This window comes from Oryza glaberrima, chromosome 4 (assembly GCF_000147395.1).
Source record: "Oryza glaberrima chromosome 4, OglaRS2, whole genome shotgun sequence".
Classification (NCBI taxonomy): Eukaryota; Viridiplantae; Streptophyta; class Magnoliopsida; order Poales; family Poaceae; genus Oryza; species Oryza glaberrima.
In genome coordinates this window covers 27,595,295-27,620,570 of record NC_068329.1, presented here as the reverse complement: position 1 = coordinate 27,620,570, position 25,276 = coordinate 27,595,295, and the positions used below count along the sequence as shown (strand labels likewise).

Here is a 25,276-nt window from a genome sequence, read left to right as displayed (position 1 = left end):
CTGACCTTTAGTTCTTATTGAGCTGTAGAAAATTATTTTGAGGTGTAGATGTCACATATGAGAGTGACACGTACTATATAGCCGTACCAAAATAATCATCTGATACCGCGGAATTTAACAGCACCTTATCCCTAACGAGTTATGCTGTAAGCCTGTAATCAACGGAGTTATCAAAATCAATATTCTTTCGTCCTAAAATATACTCCCTCCATCTACTTTTGATAGTTATATTTCATCTTAGCACACACACCAAGGATAACTAATTCTACTTATCATCCATTTAAACAAGTGATTCATTACTCCCTCCATTCCAAATTGATCTACATATTTCATAGGTACACCAAGACCAAGAAAAGCTAATAACTCTCTCATACTATATTTACTCTAGCAACAAACTCGATGCATGCACCATCCCCAACATTTCCTAGCCAATAGCAAATCAAGGTATTACATATGTGCTATAAATACTTGTGTGCATGGATACATACATCAATGTCCATTTACTCCAATGCACAAATAACGAATAGACTTAATAAATAAACACAAATATGTAGATCATTTAGGAATAACCCCAGAAAAACTATATGTAGATCAATTTGGAATGGAGGGAGTACTATTTATATTTCTTGATGCTCATGGAGCCAATCTTGTGTGAAAGAATGAAGAGTCACGCATTAAATTCGATAAAATCATTAAGATGATATGTTGTTGGATTGAAATATGCCTATCAAAGATAGATTTTTCAGATTTGGAAATACGACTATCAAAAATAGATGAAGAGAGTAAGATCTATTCCATCATAGGGGAGTAAATTTCGAGATTAATTCATAATACTTCCTCCATTTCATATTATAAGACTAGACATAGATCCATTAACATCTATATAAATATTGACAATGCTAAAATATGAAAGTAGGATTTTTCTCTCTGCAGAACCTGTCCACCACAACTCCACAAGTTACAAGCTACTACACAAGACCATTTCCCATTCAGCAATCAAGTGTCAAAAGCTACTTACCCCCATCCATGACCATGAACACGCATGCGCCCGCGCACGAGCTTATCTTTTGCCAACGCTTGACTCTTTCCCCAGTTTCCCCTCCTCTTCAACAGCCGCAACCCGCATCCTCATGTGGACAGAGAGACCCCTGACCCATCATCCCCGTTCCAAACAAAACCCAAAATACGGATTAATCATTAGTTTAATACTGCAACAACCGCGCACATGTTTAGTTTAGCCACTTCTCGTTGGCCGTGCGTTGCATCTGGGACAAGTTGGGGCTTCTTGCTTCTTGCTCGCTCGCTGCTGTTTCTTACCCCCTCCCTCTCAAAATAAAAATAAGTATAGTTTTACACTATTTACGTTCAACATTTGATCGTTTATTTTATTTAAAATTTTTTTATGATTAGTATTTTTATTGCTATTAGATGATAAAATATGAATAGTACTTAATGTTTGACTAAATATTTTTAATTTTTTTACAAATTTTTTAAATAAGACGGATGGTCAAACGTTAGACACGGATATCCACGGCTGCACTTAATTTGAGAGGGAGGGAGGCAGTAGAATCTCTCTTTTTTTTATACAGTTGACAGCAGCGTCGCCGTTTGATGAGCAGTACAACAATTTTGGTCAATTCAGAATAGCTGACTGTGTATTGTGTGCTGCGTGCGTATATATTGTCTCCAGTATTCGTCGCAGCGCGCGTCCCTTTCTACGCCCGACGATATCATCCATCTCACCCGTCGTCACCGCCTCGGCTCACAGCTTCTCTTCTCCCAGAAACGGAGAAGAGGGGGAGGAGGCGAGCAGAAGGCTCAAGGAGGGAGACGATGAGGGTGATGAGCCATCTCCTCCTCCATGGCGGTGTGCTCCTGCTGCTTCTTGCAGCGGCGGCTGTTCAGGCTCAGCGGGTAGCAACCAAGACTGATCCGACTGAAGGTGAGCACGCGTGCCCGCCTGCTTCGATTCTGATTTCTGAATGAAACGAGAGTTCTTTTTTTTGGGTTTGTTTGAGAAGCGGTTCGTCCTGATGGAGCTAGTTATGAGAATCTGTGACTGTAAGGATTCCGCCTTCAAATTCGACTGGAAAAATCCGCCTTTTCGGGAGTTCTTGCCTTGAGATTCTTGTTTTTTTTTGGGATAATCACTTGATGATAATCCATCTCTGCTTTGCTACGTTTTGGCTTGTGCTGAAGATTTTCCGTTGTTGAGCTTGGATTGAAGCTTGCCATGAGAACACCTGCATCCTAATTTTGAAGCCTGCAACTCTGCAAGCATGATGATCCTGTTCTTGAGTTGTCCTTCCAAAAAATTTCAGTTCACGACGCCGTCGTCACTCGTCACCCACCGATCGACATGAACTTTTTTTAATTATTGGCCGTTGACCTTCGTTTTTTAAGTCTGAAACCATGGCATGTTTGTTCAAGCTCGAGCCATTTCGGCGTCTTGACCGATTCCTGGCCGTCCGATCGTCGCGACCCAGGCCATCGGACGGTGGAGAAGTTCCAAGGATATGCTCATAGTTATAGCGTGGTTGGTTGGTGTTTTGCATTTGCAGCGGCGGCGCTGAACGCGGTGTTCGCGAAGCTCGGGCAGCAGGCGTCGTTGTCGACGGCGACATGGAACATCAGCGGCGACCCCTGCACCGGCGCCGCCACGGACGGCACCCCCATCGACGACAACCCCAACTTCAACCCGGCCATCAAGTGCGACTGCACCTTCCAGAACAACACCGTCTGCCGGATCACCAAGCTGTAGGTGTCGCCGTCCCTCTCTTGGCGCGCGCGCGCCAGGTGTTCGACGAATTGCCTGCCTGAGCTCCGAGGCGCCCGATGCGCTAAATGGGATTTTTTTTTTTTTTTTTTTTTTTGCTGTGATGCAGGAAAATATATGCCTTAGATGTGCCTGGCACGATACCACAAGAGCTGCGGAACCTCACGCGCTTGACCCATCTGTACGAATGAACTCTCTCTCTCAACTTCCTTATGTCGGATTGTCTATGGTCCAGAAACTATTGCATTTGAAGCACACCATACGGCTGATTGATAGATGCAATGGCAAAGTTTTCCATTTGCCGTCCCGCAATGCCATCCACCTTCCAGTATTTCTGTTGTCATCACAGTACCTCTTTTGCATTCCTATAGAATTTGGTCGGTCACTTATCATTATCTAACATAGTGGCTACTATTTCTTATAAGCTGCATTGTAGTAGTAAGTTAAAACTTAAAAGGGTACTTCTATTATTTACTTTTCTGAAAGAAAAAAAGGCTACCTTCTCTTATTTCAGCTATGAAATGATGAATATAACTGGAAATAAATCTATTTTAGTATTTCACAATATTAATGTTGCTGATATCTGGTGTGGTCTTATTTCAGGAATTTAGGGCAAAATACATTAACAGGGCCTTTGCCATCATTCATTGGGGAGTTGACTAATATGCAGAACATGTGAGATTTAGAACTCACAAACATCATTTTAGTAAATGTTTTGCTTTGCATTGAATCTCACCTTTTCTCTCTTGAACACACAAGGACATTTCGCATCAATTCATTATCTGGACCTATTCCAAAGGAGCTCGGTAACCTTACGAATCTTGTATCACTGTAAGAACTATATTCCATGATTTCGTGACCCTTATTCTTCATACAACTCTACCATACTTATGACCGTGAGAAATAATAGATATATTTATGCTTTGAACTCGCACCTTGAATTGATCATCTGCATAAAAATCATGAGATGAAGCACACTTTAAATTGAGAACATATGGCAACATCCTCAGAATTGCACTATTCAATGATGAAGGACTCCAAATTGTGATGAATGCACAAATAGCATCTTCATTTGTTGTGGTATTCTTGTGTACTACTAAGACTTGGATTTAAACTCAATTGAAGGCAAACTTTTCCGTTGATAGTGTTCGTTGCAATTGACAATTTTTATGTGACTAAAATCATCTTTTGGGTTGAATTTTCAGGGGTTTAGGCTCAAACAGGTTTAATGGCTCCCTTCCTTCAGAACTGGGGAACCTGGACAAGCTTCAGGAATTGTACGTTTCTAGTTGGGACTTCGTTTTTCTTTTTTTTGGTCTACCTAACCATTCTGATTCTTGGACTACTCAGCTCAATGTTTGCTGCTACTCTTATCTCTCAATTGCAGGTACATTGACAGTGCTGGCTTAAGTGGTCCACTACCATCATCATTTTCCAAGCTTACAAGAATGCAAACATTGTAGGATTACAAAAGGATGTGTTTCTTGTTGACATTAATTCTTCCGTGCCATTAAACATTGTTTCTTATCCTCCTATTTCTTCAGGTGGGCATCAGATAATGATTTTACTGGACAAATACCAGATTATATCGGGAACTGGAATTTGACAGACCTGTAAGAATCCTATATCCTCCGTTCATTAAGCCATAATAATTTTTGTAACAGATAATTATTTAGACAATAGGAATGTTGTGTTTTCATATTGTTTTAAATAATATGGTCATATGGGTACAATTTTCAATAACTTTATTCAAGTCAGGCTTTAAATCGAGGAAAATTGTAGGTGTGAACATGAGATGCATTCTAAAGCTACTTGGCTCATGTGATTTGTGAAAGATAGTTTGTTTTTCTCGTTTCTAGAGTATCTTTTTACTTGACTGTGCTGAATCACCCTATAGGGGTCTCTTTATTTAAGTTTGGATGATTGTTGAGCGTTGGTAAATGATGCATCTTTCTTCTGTCACTATTCATGATGAGATGGCTTCCAATCTTGAAAAGCATTATTCAGCTTTGAATATATTTTACAATATTTATGTATTCACCGTGAAAGAATCTGTACTTTAGCTTCATTAGTTTAGTTTCCTTTTTTTAATCAAAGAGTTCTTCCTGCTATCATTTCTAGTTTGATGTTTCAGTAAAAAAGATGATTTGAATGACTAGTTACAGCTATGATCTGTAGGCGGTTTCAAGGCAATTCTTTTCAAGGTCCAATTCCTTCTGCTCTTTCTAATCTTGTCCAACTATCAAGCTTGTAAGTGCCTAACACTACCAATAAATATGGTATTCTTAATATAAAGAATGTAGAAGGGAAAAGTCGAATAATTGTTTTATATGGTGCAGACGAATCGGTGATATTGAAAACGGAAGCTCTTCTTCGCTGGCATTCATCGGTAACATGACATCGTTGAGCATCCTGTATGCATAACTTTTAATCCACTTAATTACTCATACGGCCGTACTACTGCTCAGAATATTAATGCAATTCAAACCAAGTTGATTGATCTTATAATGCATAACATATTTCTTTGCAGGATTTTGAGGAACTGTAAGATATCTGATAATCTTGCATCAATAGACTTTTCGAAGTTTGCAAGTTTAAACTTACTGTAAGGATTTTATTTCTACAATAAATTGTAATCAGGCGCCTTTTGTGAAATATATTTCTATGAACCGTACAATGTCTGATGACCTCTTTTCCACCCTTTTTTTTTACTTTTACAGGGATTTGAGTTTTAACAATATCACTGGTCAAGTACCAACAGCCCTGTTGGGTCTGAATTTGCTGAACTCCTTGTATGGATTATCTTGACTTCAAAAGCCTATTTCTTGGAGCCAAAGACCCATTTATGTGTCTTACTAATGTTTGCAAGTTTTGCCTGACCAGATTTCTTGGGAATAATAGTCTTTCAGGAAGCCTTCCAAGCTCAAAAGGACCTTCACTTTCAACTTTGTATGTTCATATGATCCAAGTTTGTTTGAATAACATGATGAATATTTGTTTAATTTATTTCTAACAATGATCTGGCATCTCCCTGATCTCAGAGATTTTTCTTACAACCAGCTCTCAGGAAATTTTCCTCCATGGGCTGGTGGGAAAAATTTACAATTGTAAGTACCAACTTCTGAAATATCTATCCATTAGCTCCAATGAAAGGGCACGTTTCATTCCCTGAAATATAAGGGCATGTCTGACCTATGTTAGGCCAGCATTTATGCGTGTAGCATACACATGTGACGAGCTAGCACATTTGGTAAATATGAAAGCTGTATTTGATGCATCTAGTTTATATGTCTTAACAAATTTTTGGATCTATCATCTATAGGGCACTTATAATTAAGATTTTTTGTGGAAATGAGACTTACCTTACAACTTAGCTCAAAATTGAATATTTTTATAGCTTTTTTTTCAAGCTAGACCAAACAAGCTCTAAATATGCTATGGAAATATGAAGTGTGGAAAGCCTTTTAATTTTAGTTCTGCTAATTCTACTTAGGAATTTGGTGGCAAACAATTTCGTGATTGATAGCTCCAATAACAGGTGCGTCCACATTTGTAATTTCTCATCAAGTACTCAAGCATAATTTTTAGGTTCTCCAAGCTTCTAATTGGATGCAAAATGTTGGTGTTTTGCATCTGCAGTATCTTACCTTCAGGGCTTGCATGCCTTCAAAGAAATACGCCATGTTTTCTTGGTTCTCCACAGTGTGAGTCTTTCACCCTTTGCAATACCATGAATGTGCTTAGTTGATAAACACCAAATCTGCAACCGCAGATTTACTTAGTCAATACTAATACTAATTGATCTAATTTGTTTGCAGCTTCCTCCTTTGCTGTGGACTGTGGTAGCAATAGACTCATATCAGCCTCAGATAATTTGAGGTATCAAACTGATGATGCCAGCCTTGGACCTGCATCATATTCTGTCACAGGAGCACTAACCTGGGGTGTTAGCAACGTTGGAAAGTTCGTGGGTGCACCAAATGGAAGTTACATAATCTACAGCTCGCGCCAGTTTCAGAACACCCTAGATTCAGAACTGTTCCAGACTTCAAGGATGTCACCATCATCTTTAAGATACTATGGTATTGGACTTGAGAATGGAAACTATACAGTCACTCTTCAATTTGCTGAGTTTGGGATCGAAGACACGCAGACTTGGAAGAGCCTAGGGAGAAGGGTTTTTGATATATATCTCCAGGTTGGTTCTTGTCTAGCTTATAAACTTTTTTTTTTGTTTAGCTTACAATCAATTCAAGATTTTCTTGTCATGTTTTTTCTGCAGGGTGAACGTCAGGAGAAGAACTTTGACATCAGGAAGGCAGCAGGCGATAAATCTTACACTGTTGTTAAGAAGTCATATAAAGTTCCTGTGACCAAAAACTTCCTTGAGATTCATCTCTTCTGGGCTGGCAAGGGCACTTGCTGCATTCCTGGTCAAGGCTACTATGGGCCCACTATCTCGGCTTTGAGTGTAACCCCTGCAGGTACTCACCTTAACTATAGATAATGGTTCCAATATGAAAATGATGTATTTTCTAGGGTCAGTTGTACCATTCTGCCGTAAGATCACATTTTTTTCTAACAAGTGAACTTCTTGTCAGATTTCACCCCCACGGTGGGTATCGTGGCAGAACAAAACAAGAGTACTAGTAAAACAGGTGTTATTGTTGGCGTTGTGGTTGGTGTGGCAGTTTTAGGTTTGGTAGCACTTGTTGGAATTTTTATGTGGAGACAGAAAAGGAGAAAACTGACACTGGAGCAACAAGGTACATGGCACACTATGCTCACATTGTATCCTTGACCAGGCAAACAAGAAGTTAATAAATTGATGTTCCTTTTTATGTTCGCAGAGCTATACAGTATTGTTGGAAGACCTAATGTATTCAGTTATAGTGAACTAAGGTCTGCAACTGAAAATTTTAGTTCCAGCAACCGTCTTGGTGAAGGAGGATATGGGGCAGTTTATAAGGTTAGTCATCTGTAACCTTTTCCTGTGAATTAACTTGTTAAAATCTAGATAAGTAGTGATTATATAATTTGTTGTTCGTTATGGATAATTAATTGGCTACACTCTTTGTGCTTTCTAGCTTTTGTACAAATGATGCATATGAATAAACCAGAAAAAAATATATGCCAATGTATCCATTACAGAAGATGTCCGGCATTGCAATACTTGAATCTTGCATTTTGGTGAATTCCACTTTGCAGGGTAAGTTAAATGATGGAAGGGTAGTGGCAGTGAAGCAGCTATCTCAAACATCTCATCAAGGAAAAAAGCAATTTGCAACGGAAATAGAAACTATATCCCGAGTGCAACACCGTAATCTTGTGAAGTTATATGGTTGCTGCCTTGAAGGCAATAATCCACTGCTGGTTTATGAGTACATGGAAAATGGAAGCCTTGATAAAGCACTCTTTGGTACAAGCTATTTCAGTTTGATGCAATTGGGATTTTATAATTTAGGTTTATCATAGTCTGTAACCTAAAATCTAAACCCTCCATTTGCAGGAATTGAGAAATTGAACATAGATTGGCCAGCACGTTTTGACATATGCTTAGGCATTGCAAGAGGTCTGGCTTATCTTCATGAAGAGTCCAGCATCCGTGTCGTGCACAGGGACATCAAGGCCAGCAATGTCTTACTTGACGCCAATCTCAATCCTAAGATCTCAGATTTTGGGCTAGCCAAACTTTATGATGACAAGAAGACGCATGTCAGCACGAAAGTTGCTGGTACATTGTAAGTACATTCCATCTGTTCCACCTTTATGTTTACAATCATATTTATGTTAATGGTATTTTTGGGTATCCTTTGTCCAGCGGTTATCTTGCACCTGAGTACGCCATGAGAGGTCATATGACTGAGAAAGTTGATGTCTTTGCATTTGGCGTGGTCTTATTGGAGACTTTAGCTGGACGGCCGAACTACGATGATACACTTGAAGAAGATAAGATTTACATTTTCGAATGGGTAAGCTCAGTAGCTCAGTGATGAACTCTTAACCCAAGGAAATTCAAATTATAATTTAGTCGTGTTATTGGCAGAATATACCCGAAAGTTCTACTTTAACATTGATAACATTAACACACATGCCATCATATGATTTACAGTTAGACCCTCTAATTTACCCCTTTTAAATCAAAATCAAAACAAGCATAATTTATCTGATTTTGCCCCTATGGTCTGAATGCTTCCATATCAAATTCTCAATACCTTCAGGCCTGGGAGCTGTACGAGAACAACAACCCTCTGGGCATTGTAGACCCAAATCTCAGAGAATTCAACAGGGCGGAGGTGCTCCGGGCCATCCACGTCGCCCTCCTCTGCACCCAGGGCTCACCTCACCAGCGGCCGCCCATGTCGAGGGTCGTGTCAATGCTCACCGGCGACACCGAGGTCACCGATGTGTTGATGAAGCCGAGCTACATCACCGAGTGGCAGATCAAGGGCGGCAACACCAGCTTCGCCAACAGCGCCGTCCGCGGGCAGTCGAGCTCGGCACCAGGATCGACGTCGCAGAAAGCCTCGTCGGTGTTCTTGAACTCCATCATCCAGGAAGGCCGGTGATTTTCACGCCGGTGCTTGATCGGATCAACTTTTCCTCAAGTGGCAGATGATAATCTCGTCTTGTGGAGCTGTGATTGTGAATACACGTTGCGAAGGGCAAATGGTGTCAAGACTGTCAGTTTTGCAGTGCAGGTCGTCGTCTCGTTTTTCTTTTTTTTTTTCTTTACAGTTTGCCGGTTGCGTTTTTAAAAATTATGTTCAGTTTGTTTCATACCTGTACAGTGTAAGTTTGAGTATATATATTTTTGATCGAATAGCTTATGTGCTTTGCCCTATTTGAATGTGAATAAGATTTTGGGCCTTTTACTGTGGTTCATTTAGTTTGGTCCTGAAATCATGCCGAAAGAGTCCGTCCTCTCGCATCCCTCCAATTCATTTTTTAAATTTTGAAATCATTCACACTAAATTTATATGAAGGATGCTTCCAAAGGTATATACAGTGGATAGATATGAAATCATCCCTCCAATTCCTGGATGCTGTTTTATACCTACCTACCTTAAGCCCCTCGACTTTGTGCACGGTTCGTGAGTCAAAACGCATGTGGTTCAGACGTGTTGCTCAATTGACTCTTAACTCATTGGTCAGAGCTAAATCTCAACACGTAAGCACAGTGATTCAAAGCTGCTGACGTCTGTCATTGAAATTATTCCTCTGTTCCCCCCCCTCTTCCATATATACAAGTCGTCCATGGAAAAAAAATATTACTGCTCCTAAAGAAAAGGATATTTCACCATAGAGTCATGACTAAATCTTGGAAAGATTTGATCAAGACATTGATATACATTGTGAAGTACTTAGGAGGAGGCTGTTTAGATTGTAGCCAAAATAAGCCTTACCAAATGTTGACAATGCCAAAATTTTGATAAGTTGGTAATATTATCAAGTTTTGTAGGATTCCTTATATATTTATCAAAGTTTGGTTAAAAAAAAACTAAATGTATGCACATTTTTAGCAAATTTACCAAAAAAATGACTGGTTTGAAACATCAATCTAAACAACCCCTTAATTATTCTATCCATCCCTAAGGAATGTCTTATTAGCTTCAAGATTTATCATATAAAAACGATTTTTTAGAGTGGAGTCCATTAAATCTGTTAATACTAATTTATCATTTTCTTCAATTTTAAAATAGTACCCCTCCTTATTTACTCTCTACATTAATGAAGGACATATTAGTCTTTTAATCTTTTACTTAATTTGTCTTTGACTAGGCAGAACAATTGCTTTTTAAGGAACAGAGGAAGTAGCTAGTAATTCATTTTCTGTTTTATGTATAGTTCAATTCTCGCAAAAAAAAAACACGATAAGCAAACCACTTTCACAACTTTGGCTGCACATTCTGAAGAAAAAAAAAGTCTGAGGCTGTTAGTTATGTGTAGTGACGTTTAATTATTTTTTTAGGCTACACGACCTTATACTTGAACAAGCATCTTGGCATATGTGAAATGTGCTGAAAATGCAACTGCCAGGGACGATTTTTCATTTCGTTCATGGCATTTGGGCAAGATGTTGGGACAGATGTCTGCATCGGCTTAATAAAACTAACTTTGTTTATTTTCTTTTCCAACTCCCACTAATGCGTGGAGAATTAGTTATTCCCTTGTCCTAATTAATAATTGGACAAGTTGAGGGCAGCGCCAGCATCTACCTGTGCTAGCTATTTTGCAGCTAGGATATCTTTTTTGAATAAAAAATAATATCAAAAACAAAGTGTAATACTATGCATATAATCTCATTGACGTGTCAAGATTTTAACTTTGATATTTATGTGGCTAATGACGTTTGCTTTCTCTATCTCTGTCTTGATTCTTGGAGGTAAATGTCCGTCGCAAAAACAAATTAAACAAACAAAACAACCATATGACGACGTTGAAGTCCTAGTTGGCACACTCCAACAGTACAACCAAGAGGGGACAACGTCATCAAACCATACATCATGTAGTACTATCAGTTAAGAGACCTTAATAAATATCTAATCCAAGACACTACTAAGTACAAATTGTTGACGAAAAAATCGAACACACTGAGATCTGCTTAACTCTTGTGCAGGTCCAAAGATTGATGAGATGCGGGCATGCCAGTCAGTTTGATCCTACAACTGACAAGATATGCAAATAGCAGATCAAAACAGCCGATCGGCTGACAAGCCGATGGAGTAGTTCCAGCTGATAGCCGATAATAGCCGATGCCTATACCAGTCGATAGCGATAGGGTTTAAGCAATCGGCTATACGTCCAATGTAGATTCTAACACTTTAGTAAATAATGATATGTAGTCAATCGGCTACTGATAATAAAATATAACAATAATATAGTCCAGTATAAACCAATCGGCTAGCATTGATATGATAGAATAAGCACTGATCTGAAGGTTAGAGCATACATCGGCTAGAGGTCCGATGTCATGAAATCCACAAGATTAGATTAAACAGTGAAGCCTTTGTTGTCATCGGCTAAATCCAACTTATATGTATATGCAATCCTTACGAGCCGATGCAACGTCCAGATAACTCACCGGCTGAAACCCCGACGAAACCCTTATTGGCAATCAAGAAGCAGGCTAGAGATTATGGTTCTAAGCACGACTTAATAGATCAAACTTAACTGATGCAGCACTAAGTATGAAAAGAAACATAATATTTAGACAATCAAGCCGTTGACTGAGTTTTCAGGGTGGTAGATGTCTAAGCTAATATAATCTAGCAACATGATTTAGCCGATACCGGTAGAAACCCTAAAACGAGAAGCAGCCGATAGAGCTAAATTGATATGCTAAGACTAGATTAACAGAGATATATAATAAATAGGTAGGCAAATATATCATCCAAACCAGAGTAATCCAAGAGGTCGAATGTACTGATGCAGCCTTGAACGACGCCGACGTAGACGATACAATTGCCTGGGCCGGCGGAACATTGGACTTACCCCTTAGCCGGAGATCGAACACTGATGCAGCCCCGCGTCAGGTGCCAAGTCCCGCCGAACGATAAAATAAAGTAGAAAAGGTAAAAGGTGGCGATGCGCCGAATTGTATTGATCGTGAGGATAGATTACATAGACCATGGGTGTACATATTTATACCCATAGGTTGATACAAGTCCTTGTCGGACAAGAAAGAAACTAACCTAAAGATAAAAGGAAAACATAAAGTCCTTATCGGACACTAAACACACTTTCCTAAAGATAAAAGGAAACTAACAAACTATTCCTAATTAATAGATAAACTGCCATGCCGCATCCTCTTTAAACTCGGTCACTTAGGGATAAGCTTCCTTTAGTAGATTGATTTCCTTAACCGAATATAGCAGGAATTCGACTACTAGCGACTTGATAACTCCCATCAGCTGATTCCGAGATGCTGCAGCCGATAATGATTCTAAGCCAATGACGTCTTTGCCGATTACCAAATTTCACTATTAACACATGAAAGCTTGTTGACAGAAAACACGTGGCCTGGGAGATCTGCTTAACTCCAGTGCAGGTCCAAGGCTCGCCTTCAGATGTATTAGCGTGCCAGTTGATTTGATCCTGTAATCAACAAGAAATAGAAGCAAAGAAACCGTAGTTAAATCTATAAATGATAGTCGATCGGCTAGATGCCGATGACATATCATTTATCTTTGGGCCAATGTCATCCGTGTATTGATCGGCGGTCATGAATAAGTAAAGAAGAACTAAATCTACTCGATCGACTGTAGATATTAACGATATATACTCCTTATATCGATATATACTTAAATCAAGTGATTGGGATAGATCGGCCATCATGCCGAGACAGTATAAATCACTTAGATCGAAATATATGTCAATAACAAGATTATATATGTTTATAGTGTAGCCGATCAAATAGATCTAGCGTGTATCGGCCAATACTCCGATACTACTTTGTATCAGGATATTAAAGCAGGTACAATTTATCAAACAAAAGCCTAACACATTTAGATACAGCAATATCTTGATATAAAGGGCAGATTTAGCATATCAATGAGACATATAGAATAAATATGGCTAAATCAGATACGATCGGCTGAAACTCCGATGCTATTCTAATCGGCAACTAGAAGGCAGGCTAGAGATCAATACTCTAAGCACGACTTAATAGATCAAACTCAACTGATGCAGCATTAAGTATGAAAAGAAGAATGATATCTAGACAATCAAGCCGCTAGAAGTTTCATAGAATGGTAAATATCTTATATAATCTATATCAATATCAAGATCTAACTTAATCGGCTGCCTTCTGCATACAGATATTGGCCGATAGTGGATTAGATGGCGATATTGCTAGAGATTATGTAAGATATATGATAACTCGACGAATTAAACAAACAAGATTAGAGTGTCATAAAGATGGAAGCACTAATCCTAAGAACGCAATCCGTCATGACGAATTTTACCTCTTGTTGAAGATCGAAATCGATGCAGCTCAACCCGAAAGCAAGAACTCGTCGAAACAAAACTAAAGAAAAAAGGGTGGCGATGTGTCACACCCTAAAAATCCTAAATATATAAATTGTTGTTTAATTGGAATTATTAGAAATGATTTTAAAAGCCTAGAAAAGAAGATCTAATTTTTAAATAATAAATTCCAATATAAAATGGGGCCAGATAAAATTTCATTAAATACTTTGCTTGATTCTATAATTCCTAGATTTTTCTGGGATTTATTTGAGCCAAGGAAGTATTTTTAATAAATGGAATTGCATTTCATGAATAATTTAAATGGAAAAAGGCTTTTAAAAAGTCTCTTTTGGCTTTGGGCCGAAAGTCGGCCCAAATCTCCCTCTCTCTCTCTCCCCGGCCCAGTCAGCCCGCAGCCGAGCCGCCGCTCGTGCGCGCGCTCTCGCTCGCTGACAGGTGGGGCCCACCTGTCGGATCCGTCGTCTTCGTCGTGCCGTCGCCCGGCCGAAACCCTAGCGCCGCGCCGCCGTCTCCTTCCAAATTCGCTCGCGCCTTTCCTTCTCCGGTGAAATCAATTGAGGGGAAAGGATCTTTGGGATCTCCTCTACCTTTTTCCTTTTGGAATCGATCGCCAATTCGGTTTGGAAATCCGTGGATTCGAGTTCGATTTGGATCGATCTCTCTCCTCCGAACCCTAAACCTTCCATCACATCGCTGGTTGCCGTGGGCCTTCGCCGCCGCCTCCTTGCCCCTTTAAAAGGACCCCGAGGTCCTCTGCTACTCGCCGCCACCCTCGCCTTCGTCTCTCGTCGCTGGTAGAGCCCTATCACCGCGTAGCCTCTCGCCGCCGTCGTCGCCGCCGCTCCAGCCGTGCGTCGCCGTCGCTCCAGTCGTCGTCGCTGCTCGGGGAGGTCACCGTCGTGGTCGCCGTCTCGTCGCCGTCCTCGTCCGCCCCTCCATCGTCGCCGAAGACCGTCGGAACACCGTCGCCGTCGTCAAGCTGAAGGTCGCCGCCGCTTCTTCCTCGTCGTCGACGTCGTCCGGTCATCGTCCGCCGTCGTTTTGGTCACCGGTGAGTTCGCCGCGATGCCCGCAACCCGTAGGTGCCATCCGTTTGCGCTGCCGCGCAGTCGTTCGCTGGCGAGCACGCGAGGCCGAGCCGCCGCCGGTGGTGACGTCACCGCTGACGTCATCGTCGTCGTTTCCCGTGAGCCGCGGTAGACCCGATCGATCTCGGCCGTTCGTTTTGGATGGATGGATCTCGGCCGCCCAATCTCGTGAACCGTCGCCGTGCGCCCGGTCCACCGCGAACCCTAGCCGCTGACGCAATAATTCCCTTTTCCTTTTCAAAAATAATTCATTATTGCGTCATAATTCAATTAAAATATAAATAAATGATTTAATCCGATTTAATCTTTGAAAATTCATAACTAATTCATCTTAGCTCGGATTTAGTTGGTTCAAGTCTCTAAATTTTTCTAAAATTGAGATCTACATGTTAAAAATATCCACATGTACTGTTCATGCTTGTTTATGTGCTGTTTTGGTGATTTTGTTCTTTTCTGTTTAGATTCCGACGTTTCCAGAGAGTTCGTTTTCGCAGGAGAAGAATTTGAAGAGTTCCAAGGCAAGCAAGGCAAGTCACACAGATCCCAAACAACCCTTTGAGCATGTTGATCCCGTCTAAAGCTATTATTTCTATTCAACTATTGCATTTATTTTTGAATGTCATTGGGTGGAATTAACCTATTGTTTGTTATAGCCCTTTTGTTCTTGATTACTTTATTCCTTGATACCTTGGGTTATTATAACCAGACTAGTTGGGCTTTATATATTGGTTCAGCTAGATATTAGACATGATTGCTTAGCCATGCTTAGAAACATTAGCACACTATTGGGATAACTTATGACTCACTATTATTTAATGATGGCTTAATGATAACTCATGATGGTTAATCATGATCGGTTAATTAATTAATTTGCCAACTAAAACCTGATAATGGTGGGTTGTGAGCACATGGTTTTGATGGTCGTGCTCATGACAATTAAGGACCGGTTCACGAGTTTCGGTTGTGATAAATGTCTTAACTCCCTCCTTTCACTTGTCTTTAGATGCCGCGCTACAAGCCTGAGTACTTGTTTGGTGTTGAGGGATTTGTCCAGGAGTTGTGTACGATGTCCTTTGCCATAGGATTTGGGACTGCCCCTTTGTATGCCCAGATTCCTCATGATCGTGATGAAGAGAAGTGCCGAGTCAAAGTCACCTTGAACAGTAATAGTGAAGATATCCCATCAGTGATGTTCGAAGCTGGAGGAGGAAACTACATTCATGCATGTCAGGAGGTGGCAAGGATCGCCATAGGAGAGCTCCGCGATCGCTACAGTGATCAGTTGGCCGACAATGAGTATCGCTACCATCCTCGACAACCACAGGGAAGTGACCGTGGCAGCTACCTTGAGACTGAGGGGATTGAGAATGATGCTACCACAAGGCATTTGGTTGAGATGCTGTGGGCTATGGATGAGACCCGCGCGGAGGTTGTGCTAGCAGCTCAAGATCGTGAAGACCGGAATCGTGGAAAGATTTGTAAGCTAGAAGACAAGGTGGATCGTTTGGAGAAGGAACTAGCCGCATTGAAGGGAGAAGCACCGCCGCAGAAGGCCAGGGTTCGTCTTACCGCAAGGAAGAGAGCTCTATTCGTCCCTCGCTACCAATTGGTGCTAAAGGTTCGTGTGGTGGAAAAAGAAGTTACCCCAGCCCTAGCGCATCCTCCGATCGTCAACGTAAGTGATGATGAAGGAGAAGAATCGAAGCGCACCCACTCAAAGGTCGAATGGGGAGCTACTCAAGATGATGGAGACGAGCCGAACGAGCCTTCAATCAACTCCGATGCCCGGAAGACCTAGAATGCCTTGTCAAGCCGTTGTCCTAGATTGTTGTGTTAGTTTGCTTGTTTTAAGCTTGGTTGTGTGTGGGTCTTGCATGTGGTTTACATCAGTGATGGGATGTAAGTGCATGCGTTTGTTTGCTTTCGAGTGTTAGGTAGTTGGTGAGTTTAGTGGGGTGAGAGTCTTCAGTTTTTTAATAATGAAACTCAGTTAAGATCAATAAAAGTTAAGTTAGTAGAAAAAAATTAATTCTCTGTCCTAAGTAGTTTTCCCCGGTTTCTCTTCTTGTGCTCTTGCCCATGCCAGATGGTGCTCACTCGCAGCAACAGGAATGGCCCCAACATCAACAACAACAACAATGGAGAGAATCCCACGCTTGCCTAAGTCTTGGCTCAATAGGCACAGCTTATGAACATGATGATGCAGCAACTCCAGAACCAGCAGAACCAGGGAAATAACCATGCACCTCCCCAGAACAAGTTAGCGGAATTTCTTCGTGTGAGGCCGCCCACTTTCTCTAGCACTACTAATCCTGTTGAAGCTGGTGATTGGCTGCACGCCATAGAGAAGAAGTTGGATTTGCTTCAGTGCACTGATCAGGAGAAGGTCTCATTTGCATCACACCAACTCCATGGCCCTGCCTCTGAGTGGTGGGATCACTTCCACCTTAACAGGACTACTGCTGAACCTATCACTTGGCTTGAATTCACCGCTGCTTTCCGGAAGACGCATATACCATCGGGAGTGGTGTCTCTCAAGAAGAAGGAATTCAGGTCGCTCACCTAGGGATCTCGCACGGTCACCGAGTATCTGCACGAGTTCAATCGTCTGGCTCGTTATGCTCCGGAAGATGTGCGCACTGATGAAGAGCGCCAGGAGAGGTTCTTGGAAGGACTTAATGATGAGCTTTCTTACCCACTCATGACTGGGGATTATCATGATTTCTAGAAGTTAGTGGATAAGGCTATTCGTCAGGAGGACAAGTATAACCGCATGGAGCAGAAGAAACGCCGGATTGCTCACTTCAAGGCACAACAGGGGAATAGTCAGAGGCCGCGTCTTACTTTAGGACCCCAGTCCATGCCACAGGGAGGTTCTTCGTCTGTTGTTCGTCCGCAGTGTCAGTTCTTCAACAACAATGCTGGCAACAACATCCGCAATCAGGCTCCATGCCCTGTTGCAGCTTCGACACAGCAACCGCCTGCCAAGAAGGAGCAAGGCAGCAAGCCCGGAGTATGCTTCAACTGTGGTGAACCAGGCCATTACTCTGACAAGTGTCCGAAGCCCCGACGCGTGAAGGTTGTCCCTGCCCAGAGCAACTCTACCGCACCAGCGCCAAAGGCTGGTGTCAATCATGTTGCTGCTGCAGAAGCTCAAGGTGCTCCATATGTGATTTTGGATACGTTCCTTGTTAACTCAATTCCTGCAACAGTGCTTTTCGATTCTGGCGCTACACATTCATTTTTATCTATGAGTTTTGCGGGAAATCATAGGATGGAAGTAGAAGATTTTAGACGTCCTTTGATGGTTAGTACCCCGAGTAATCAAGCACTCTCTTCGCAACGTAGCCCCTCTGTCAGAATAGAAATTCAAGAAGTACCATTTCTGGCCAATCTTATCCTGTTAGAATCCAAAGACCTTGATGTCATCCTAGGGATGGACTGGTTAGCCAGATATAAAGGTGTGATAGACTGTGCCAACAGAAAAGTAACTCTCACCAGCAATGATGGTCGAGTTGTAACTGTTCATGCATTGTCTTCTGAGTCTTTAAGGTCAAGTCTGAACCAAATGACTTTGGAAGAGATTCCCATAGTACAGGAATACCCCGATGTGTTCCCAGACGATTTACCTGGTATGCCGCCTAAGAGAGATATTGAATTCAGAATAGATCTGATACCCGGAACAACTCCGATCCATAAGAGACCCTATAGAATGGCAGCCAATGAATTAGCAGAAGTCAAGAGGCAAGTAGATGATTTGCTTCAAAAGGGATACATCAGACCGAGTTCATCTCCATGGGGAGCTCCAGTTATTTTTGTGGAAAAGAAAGACCATACCCAGAGGATGTGTGTGGACTATCGTGCACTAAATGATGTGACTATCAAGAATAAGTACCCGCTGCCCAGAATTGATGATTTGTTTGATCAGCTTAAAGGTGCCACCGTTTTCTCCAAGATAGATCTTCGATCAGGGTATCACCAGTTCAGGATTAAAGAAGAAGATATACCTAAGATGGCTTTTACCACTAGGTATGGATTGTTCGAATGTACTGTTATGTCTTTTGGACTAACCAATGCCCCCGCTTTCTTCATGAACTTAATGAATAAGGTGTTTATGGAGTACCTAGACAAGTTCGTGGTGGTCTTTATTGATGACATTCTCATATATTCCCGAACAAAAGAAGAGCATGAAGAACATCTTCGCCTTGCATTAGAGAAGCTACGAGAACATCAACTATATGCCAAGTTTAGCAAATGTGAATTTTGGTTGTCTGAAGTGAAGTTCCTTGGTCACGTCATCTCAGCTGGAGGAGTTGCCGTTGATCCTAGTAATGTGGAATCCGTAACCAACTGGAAACAACCGAAGACAGTTTCAGAGATTCGCAGTTTCCTAGGCCTCGCAGGATGTTATCGGAGGTTTATAGAGAATTTTTCCAAGATTGCTAAGCCCATGACACGACTGCTTCAAAAGGATGTAAAGTACAAGTGGTCAAAAGAATGTGAGCAGAGTTTTCAAGAGTTGAAGAATCGCTTAATATCAGCTCCTATTTTGATTTTACCTGATCCAAAGAAGGGTTTCCAAGTGTATTGCGATGCATCCAAACTTGGGTTAGGTTGTGTTCTGATGCAAGATGGGAAGGTGGTTGCCTATGCATCTCGTCAGTTACGCCCGCATGAGAAGAACTACCCTACTCATGATCTTGAGTTAGCTGCAGTGGTTCATGCGTTGAAAATTTGGCGCCATTATCTTTTCGGTACTCGTACAGAGGTGTACACCGATCACAAGAGTTTAAAGTATATCTTTACTCAGCCAGATCTGAACATGAGACAACAGAGATGGTTGGAATTAATTAAGGATTATGACATGGGAATTCATTATCACCCGGGAAAGGCTAATGTTGTAGCAGACGCTCTTAGCAGGAAAGGCTATTGCAATGCTACGGAAGGACGACAGTTGCCATTGGAGTTATGCAAGGAATTTGAAAGATTAAATTTGGGAATTGTCAGTAGAGGTTTCGTTGCAGCCTTAGAAGCAAAGCCCACGCTAATCGATCAGGTTAGAGAAGCCCAAATTAATGACCCTGATATCTAAGAAATCAAGAAGAATACGAGAAGAGGAAAAGCTATCGGTTTCTTGGAAGATGAGCAAGGAACTGTATGGTTGGGCGAGAGAATCTGTGTCCCCGACAACAAAGATTTAAAAGAAGCAATTCTGAAAGAAGCTCATGATACTTTATACTCCATTCACCCTGGTAGTACCAAGATGTACCAAGATCTCAAGGAAAGATTTTGGTGGGCAAGTATGAAGCGTGAGATAGCAGAATATGTAGCTGTGTGTGATGTTTGTCAGCGGGTCAAGGCAGAACATCAGAAACCCGCCGGTTTGTTGCAGCCTTTGAAGATACAGAATGGAAGTGGGAGGAAATCGGTATGGATTTCATCACTGGTCTACCCAGAACGTCATCAGGACACGACTCTATTTGGGTGATAGTCGACAGACTTACCAAAGTGGCTCATTTCATCCCAGTGAAGACAACATATTCCGGAAGTCGGTTGGCGGAATTGTATATGGCAAGGATTGTGTGTTTGCATGGCGTCCCTAAGAAAATAGTGTCTGATCGAGGTAGTCAGTTTACTTCACAGTTTTGGAAGAAGCTTCAAGAAGAGATGGGTTCTAAGCTGAACTTTAGTACTGCTTATCATCCGCAGACAGACGGACAAACCGAAAGGGTAAATCAGATTTTGGAAGACATGTTAAGAGCTTGTGCTTTAGACTTCGGTGGAAGTTGGGATAAGAATCTTACTTATGCGGAATTCTCGTACAGCAACAGTTATCAAGCTAGTCTCCAAATGGCTCCTTACGAAGCACTGTATGGTCGGAAGTGCCGCACTCCGCTTTTGTGGGATCAAACGGGAGAACGTCAGGTTTTTGGGACTGATATCCTGAGGGAAGCAGAAGAAAAGGTGAAAATCATTCCAGAAAGATTGCGTGTGGCCCAGTCTCGTCATAAGAGTTATGCCGACAATCGTCGTAGAGATCTAAGTTTTGACGAAGGAGATTATGTGTACCTTCGTGTCACGCCTCTTCGAGGGGTTCATCGCTTCCACACTAAAGGAAAATTGGCACCGCGTTTCGTGGGACCTTACAAAATTGTCAGTAGAAGAGGAGAGGTCGCTTATCAGTTGGAGTTACCTCAATCTTTAGCAAGAGTCCATAATGTGTTCCATGTGTTGCAATTGAAAAAGTGTTTAAGGGTACCTACCGAAGAAGCTAATCTTGAACAGATAGAAGTCCAAGAGGATCTGACCTATGTTGAGAAACCAATCCGTATCTTGGAAACAGATGAGAGGAGAACCAGAAATCGAGTTATCCATTTTTGTAAAGTTCAATGGAGTAATCACTCGGAAGAAGAATCAACTTGAGAACGAGAAGATGAATTGAAGTCAGCTCATCCACATCTGTTCACCAGTTCTTCCGAATCTCGAAGATGAGATTCTGTTTAAGGGGGGTAGGTTTGTCAAACCCTAAAAATCCTAAATATATAAATTGTTGTTTAATTGGAATTATTAGAAATGATTTTAAAAGCCTAGAAAAGAAGATCTAATTTTTAAATAATAAATTCCAATATAAAATGGGGCCAGATAAAATTTCATTAAATACTTTGCTTGATTCTATAATTCCTAGATTTTTCTGGGATTTATTTGAGCCAAGGAAGTATTTTTTAATAAATGGAATTGCATTTCTCGCGCGCTCTCGCTCGCTGGCAGGTAGGGCCCACCTGTCGGATCCGTCGTCTTCGTCGCGCCGTCGCCCGGCCGAAACCCTAGCGCCGCGCCGCCGTCTCCTTCCAAATTCGCTCGCGCCTTTCCTTCTTCGGTGAAATCAATTGAGGGGAAAGGATCTCCGGGATCTCCTCTACCTTTTTCCTTTTGGAATCGATCGCCAATTCGGTTTGGAAATCCGTGGATTCGAGTTCGATTCGGATCGATCTCTCTCCTCCGAACCCTAAACCTTCCATCACATCGCTGGTCGCCGTGGGCCTTCGCCACCGCCTCCTTGCCCCTTTAAAAGGATCCCCAGGTCCTCTGCTACCTGTCGCCACCCTCGCCTTCGTCTCTCGTCGCTGGAAGAGCCCTATCACCGTGTAGCCTCGCGCCGCCGTCGTCGCCGCCGCTCCAGCCGTGCGTCGCCCTCGCTCCAGTCGTCGTCGCTGCTCGGGGAGGTCACCGTCGTGGTTGCCGTCTCGTCGCCGTCCTCGTCCACCCCTCCGTCGTCGCCGAAGACCGTCGGAACAACGTCGCCGTCGTCAAGCCGAAGGTCGCCGCCGCTTCTTCCTCGTCGTCGACGTCGTCCGGTCATCGTCCGCCGTCGTTTTGGTCACCGGTGAGTTCGCCGCGATGCCCGCAACCCGTAGGTGCCATCCGTTTGCGCTGCCGCGCAGTCGTTCGCCGGCGAGCACGCGAGGCCGAGCCGCCGCCGGTGGTGACGTCACCGCTGACGTCATCGTCGTCGTTTCCCGTGAGCCGCGGTAGACCCGAATGATCTCGGCCGTTCGTTTTGGATGGATGGATCTCGGCCGCCCAATCTCGTGAACCGCCGCCGTGTGCCCGGTCCACCGCGAACCCTAGCCGCTGACGCAATAATTCCCTTTTTCTTTTCAAAAATAATTCATTATTGCGTCATAATTCAATTAAAATATAAATAAATGATTTAATCCGATTTAATCTTTGAAAATTCATAACTAATTCATCTTAGCTCGGATTTAGTTGGTTCAAGTCTCTAAATTTTTCTAAAATTGAGATCTACATGTTAAAAATATCCACATGTACTGTTCATGCTTGTTTATGTGCTGTTTTGGTGATTTTGTTCTTTTCTGTTTAGATTCCGACGTTTTCGGAGAGTTCGTTTTTGCAGGAGAAGAATTTGAAGAGTTCCAAGGCCAGCAAGGCAAGTCACACAGATCCCAAACAACCCTTTGAGCATGTTGATCCCGTTTAAAGCTATTATTTCTATTCAACTATTGCATTTATTTTCGAATGTCATTGGGTGAAATTAACCTATTGTTTGTTATAGCCCTTTTGTTCTTGATTACTTTATTCCTTGATACCTTGGGTTATTATAACCAGACTAGTTGGGCTTTATATATTGGTTCAGCTAGATATTAGACATGATTGCTTAGCCATGCTTAGAAACATTAGCACACTATTGGGATAACTTATGACTCACTATTATTTAATGATGGCTTAATGATAACTCATCATGGTTAATCATGATTGGTTAATTAATTAATTTGCCAACTAAAACCTGATAATGGTGGGTTGTGAGCACATGGTTTTGATGGTCGTGCTCATGACAATTAAGGACCGGTTCACGAGTTTCGGTTGTGAAACATTAATCGTGCCAACCACAAGCCAGCGTGGGCAACGGCTTTACCTTTTGTATAGCATGGTTCATTGCGGGGCACCAGACTGAGAAGTGGCGGAGATAAGCCCACGGGGGTCGCTGGGGTATCCATGCCTTGTTTATAAGGGGGTGATTATGATCCAGGAACGGTGCGCTGTGGTGGATTGTGTTGTGCGAGGGGTACTGTCACAGCTCCTTTCCGAGGTACCGTGGTGGTATCGAGGCGCATGGTGACATGTCGTGGGGCTGTGTCTTGTGGGTACAGTGGTACACCTCTGGCCAGAGTAAAACTATTCGAATAGCCGTGCCCGCAGTTATGGGCGGGTCTAACAATGTCTTTCGTGATTAGTCTCACACCTCTCATCATAATAAAAGATGCTATAACTGGTAATAATTTTGATTAGCTCCTGGTTTGGAATGGTATATTCCTGGTTTGGAGATAGAGCTGTGCAGCCGGGTTTGGTTGTTCAGAATGGTTGGGCCTATGCAACAGGGTATGTTTCATAGCGTTGGATTAATATTGTTTAATTATTACTTAACTGTTTTATTAAATTCTGAAATGTTTATTAAATGTTGTTTATGCAAATGAAACCCTACTATGCCATCCTTCGTTATCCTGTGCACTTGCATATTTGCTGCGTGGCTTGCTGAGTATGTCATATACTCACCTTGCAATCATTCATCAGAGGAGGAGTTCTACAGTGATGTTGATGGTGTGGAGGATTAGGTGTAGCCCTGGTCAAGCTGCTTGTGGAGTGGAGTCGTCTGCGCCGTTTATCTTATTTTTCGCTGCTTAGATCTTTATTGATTGAGAGGAACTATCTACCTCTGTAATGATATTTTATTCGCTTATTAATTAGAGTAATAATTGTACTCTATTATCAATTTGTTATTGTGTGCCTCGGCTGATTCCTGGACGAGGGTTCACACACATGTAAGCGTTTGGAATTTTGGATAGAAATTCCGGGCGTGACACGATGCGCCGAAATTGTATTGAATGTGTGTGTTACTTTTTTACATAGGGCTCGGGGTCTATTTATACCCGAGAATTACAAGATATGCCCATACCGGACATGACCATTATCTCTAACAAACTCTAAGATACTATAAGTCTTTGCGGCAGACTTTTGCCCACATTTATCTATAAGGAATTTACATAAAATATCCTAATTAATAGATACAATTGCCTCCCTAGGACTCTATCCATGCGTGGCAATCATCTTGAAGTACATTAACGTGAACCCGATGTCGCGTACAAGTCGTATTGTCGGAATCGGCTGTATCAGCTTATTTAGCTTGACTCAGATCCAGCCGATCCTAACCGTAGCCGATCTGAACTCCAGCTAATTCCTGCTCTGTTTCCGAACTCGATCTCCGCCTCCGACTCCGCTTCAATCAAATCCTCTTTCCTGACACAGATGCTACCAAATTTGGTTGTTAACACATGCCCCCCAAGTCCGGGATATTCGATAATGTTCCGGACTTGCCGTATGCCGACTCCGAGCGAGTCTCGCACTCCGCTGCTTTTGATCGTTATTCCAGCGCTTTAAATACTAACCATTACCCCCGAGAAATCTCACGCCGTGACTTTTGTTTTCACCGCTCAAGCGGAACCTTTTCTCTCTCTTCTCCGGCGATTTCTCCGGCGCAAAGGCGATTCCTAGGCGACTTCCTTCCCGATGAGATCTCCGCCCGCACCAATGTCATCTTCCGCCAGCCCACCTGGTGCACCATCGGCCGAATACGCTGAGGTAAGTTCTCATCGGCTAAATCCCTTTCTTTAGCAGCAAATCGATCTTCTCCAATCTGATATCACTCTCTCCCTCTGAATTGCTTTGGATTTATAGCACCTTTCCAACCTAGTTGCAATTCCCAGCCTGCCGCATGAAAATCACTACTTTCTCGGCCCAGTCGGCAATCCAGACCCCACCGAGTTCATTATTGGCGAAACCAATAGGGTCCCCTTCAGATTGACCAACCCAGATTTAGGTCACTGGAAGAATACCTTCAAATCCT

At 42.2% G+C, this 25,276-nt stretch overlaps 1 protein-coding gene across 1 annotated transcript; it reads left to right on the top strand.

Moving 5' to 3' along the window:
- Positions 1 to 1,719: 1,719 nt before the first annotated feature.
- LOC127772266 (probable LRR receptor-like serine/threonine-protein kinase At1g56140) lies at positions 1,720 to 9,661 on the top strand. The gene is made up of 24 exons (XM_052298284.1): positions 1,720 to 1,942; positions 2,562 to 2,757; positions 2,886 to 2,957; positions 3,380 to 3,451; positions 3,536 to 3,607; positions 3,982 to 4,053; positions 4,164 to 4,235; positions 4,321 to 4,389; positions 4,955 to 5,026; positions 5,116 to 5,190; positions 5,307 to 5,381; positions 5,497 to 5,568; positions 5,660 to 5,725; positions 5,818 to 5,883; positions 6,270 to 6,314; positions 6,416 to 6,480; positions 6,595 to 6,974; positions 7,059 to 7,260; positions 7,378 to 7,542; positions 7,627 to 7,745; positions 7,985 to 8,195; positions 8,286 to 8,517; positions 8,598 to 8,748; positions 8,998 to 9,661. Exons 1-24 carry the CDS (start codon positions 1,834 to 1,836, stop codon positions 9,343 to 9,345), a joined length of 3,078 nt encoding a protein of 1,025 aa, XP_052154244.1. The 5' UTR covers positions 1,720 to 1,833; the 3' UTR covers positions 9,346 to 9,661.
- The last annotated feature ends 15,615 nt before the right edge of the window (positions 9,662 to 25,276 follow it).

Bases quoted from the DNA above. Each gene is read 5' to 3' on its own strand.
- LOC127772266 (XM_052298284.1), top strand. From the start codon at position 1,834: ATGAGGGTGATGAGCCATCTCCTCCTCCATGGCGGTGTGCTCCTGCTG. The intron at 8,196-8,285 runs GTACAAGCTATT...CTCCATTTGCAG, and splicing joins CCTTGATAAAGCACTCTTTG to GAATTGAGAAATTGAACATA. The intron at 8,518-8,597 runs GTAAGTACATTC...TCCTTTGTCCAG, and splicing joins ACGAAAGTTGCTGGTACATT to CGGTTATCTTGCACCTGAGT.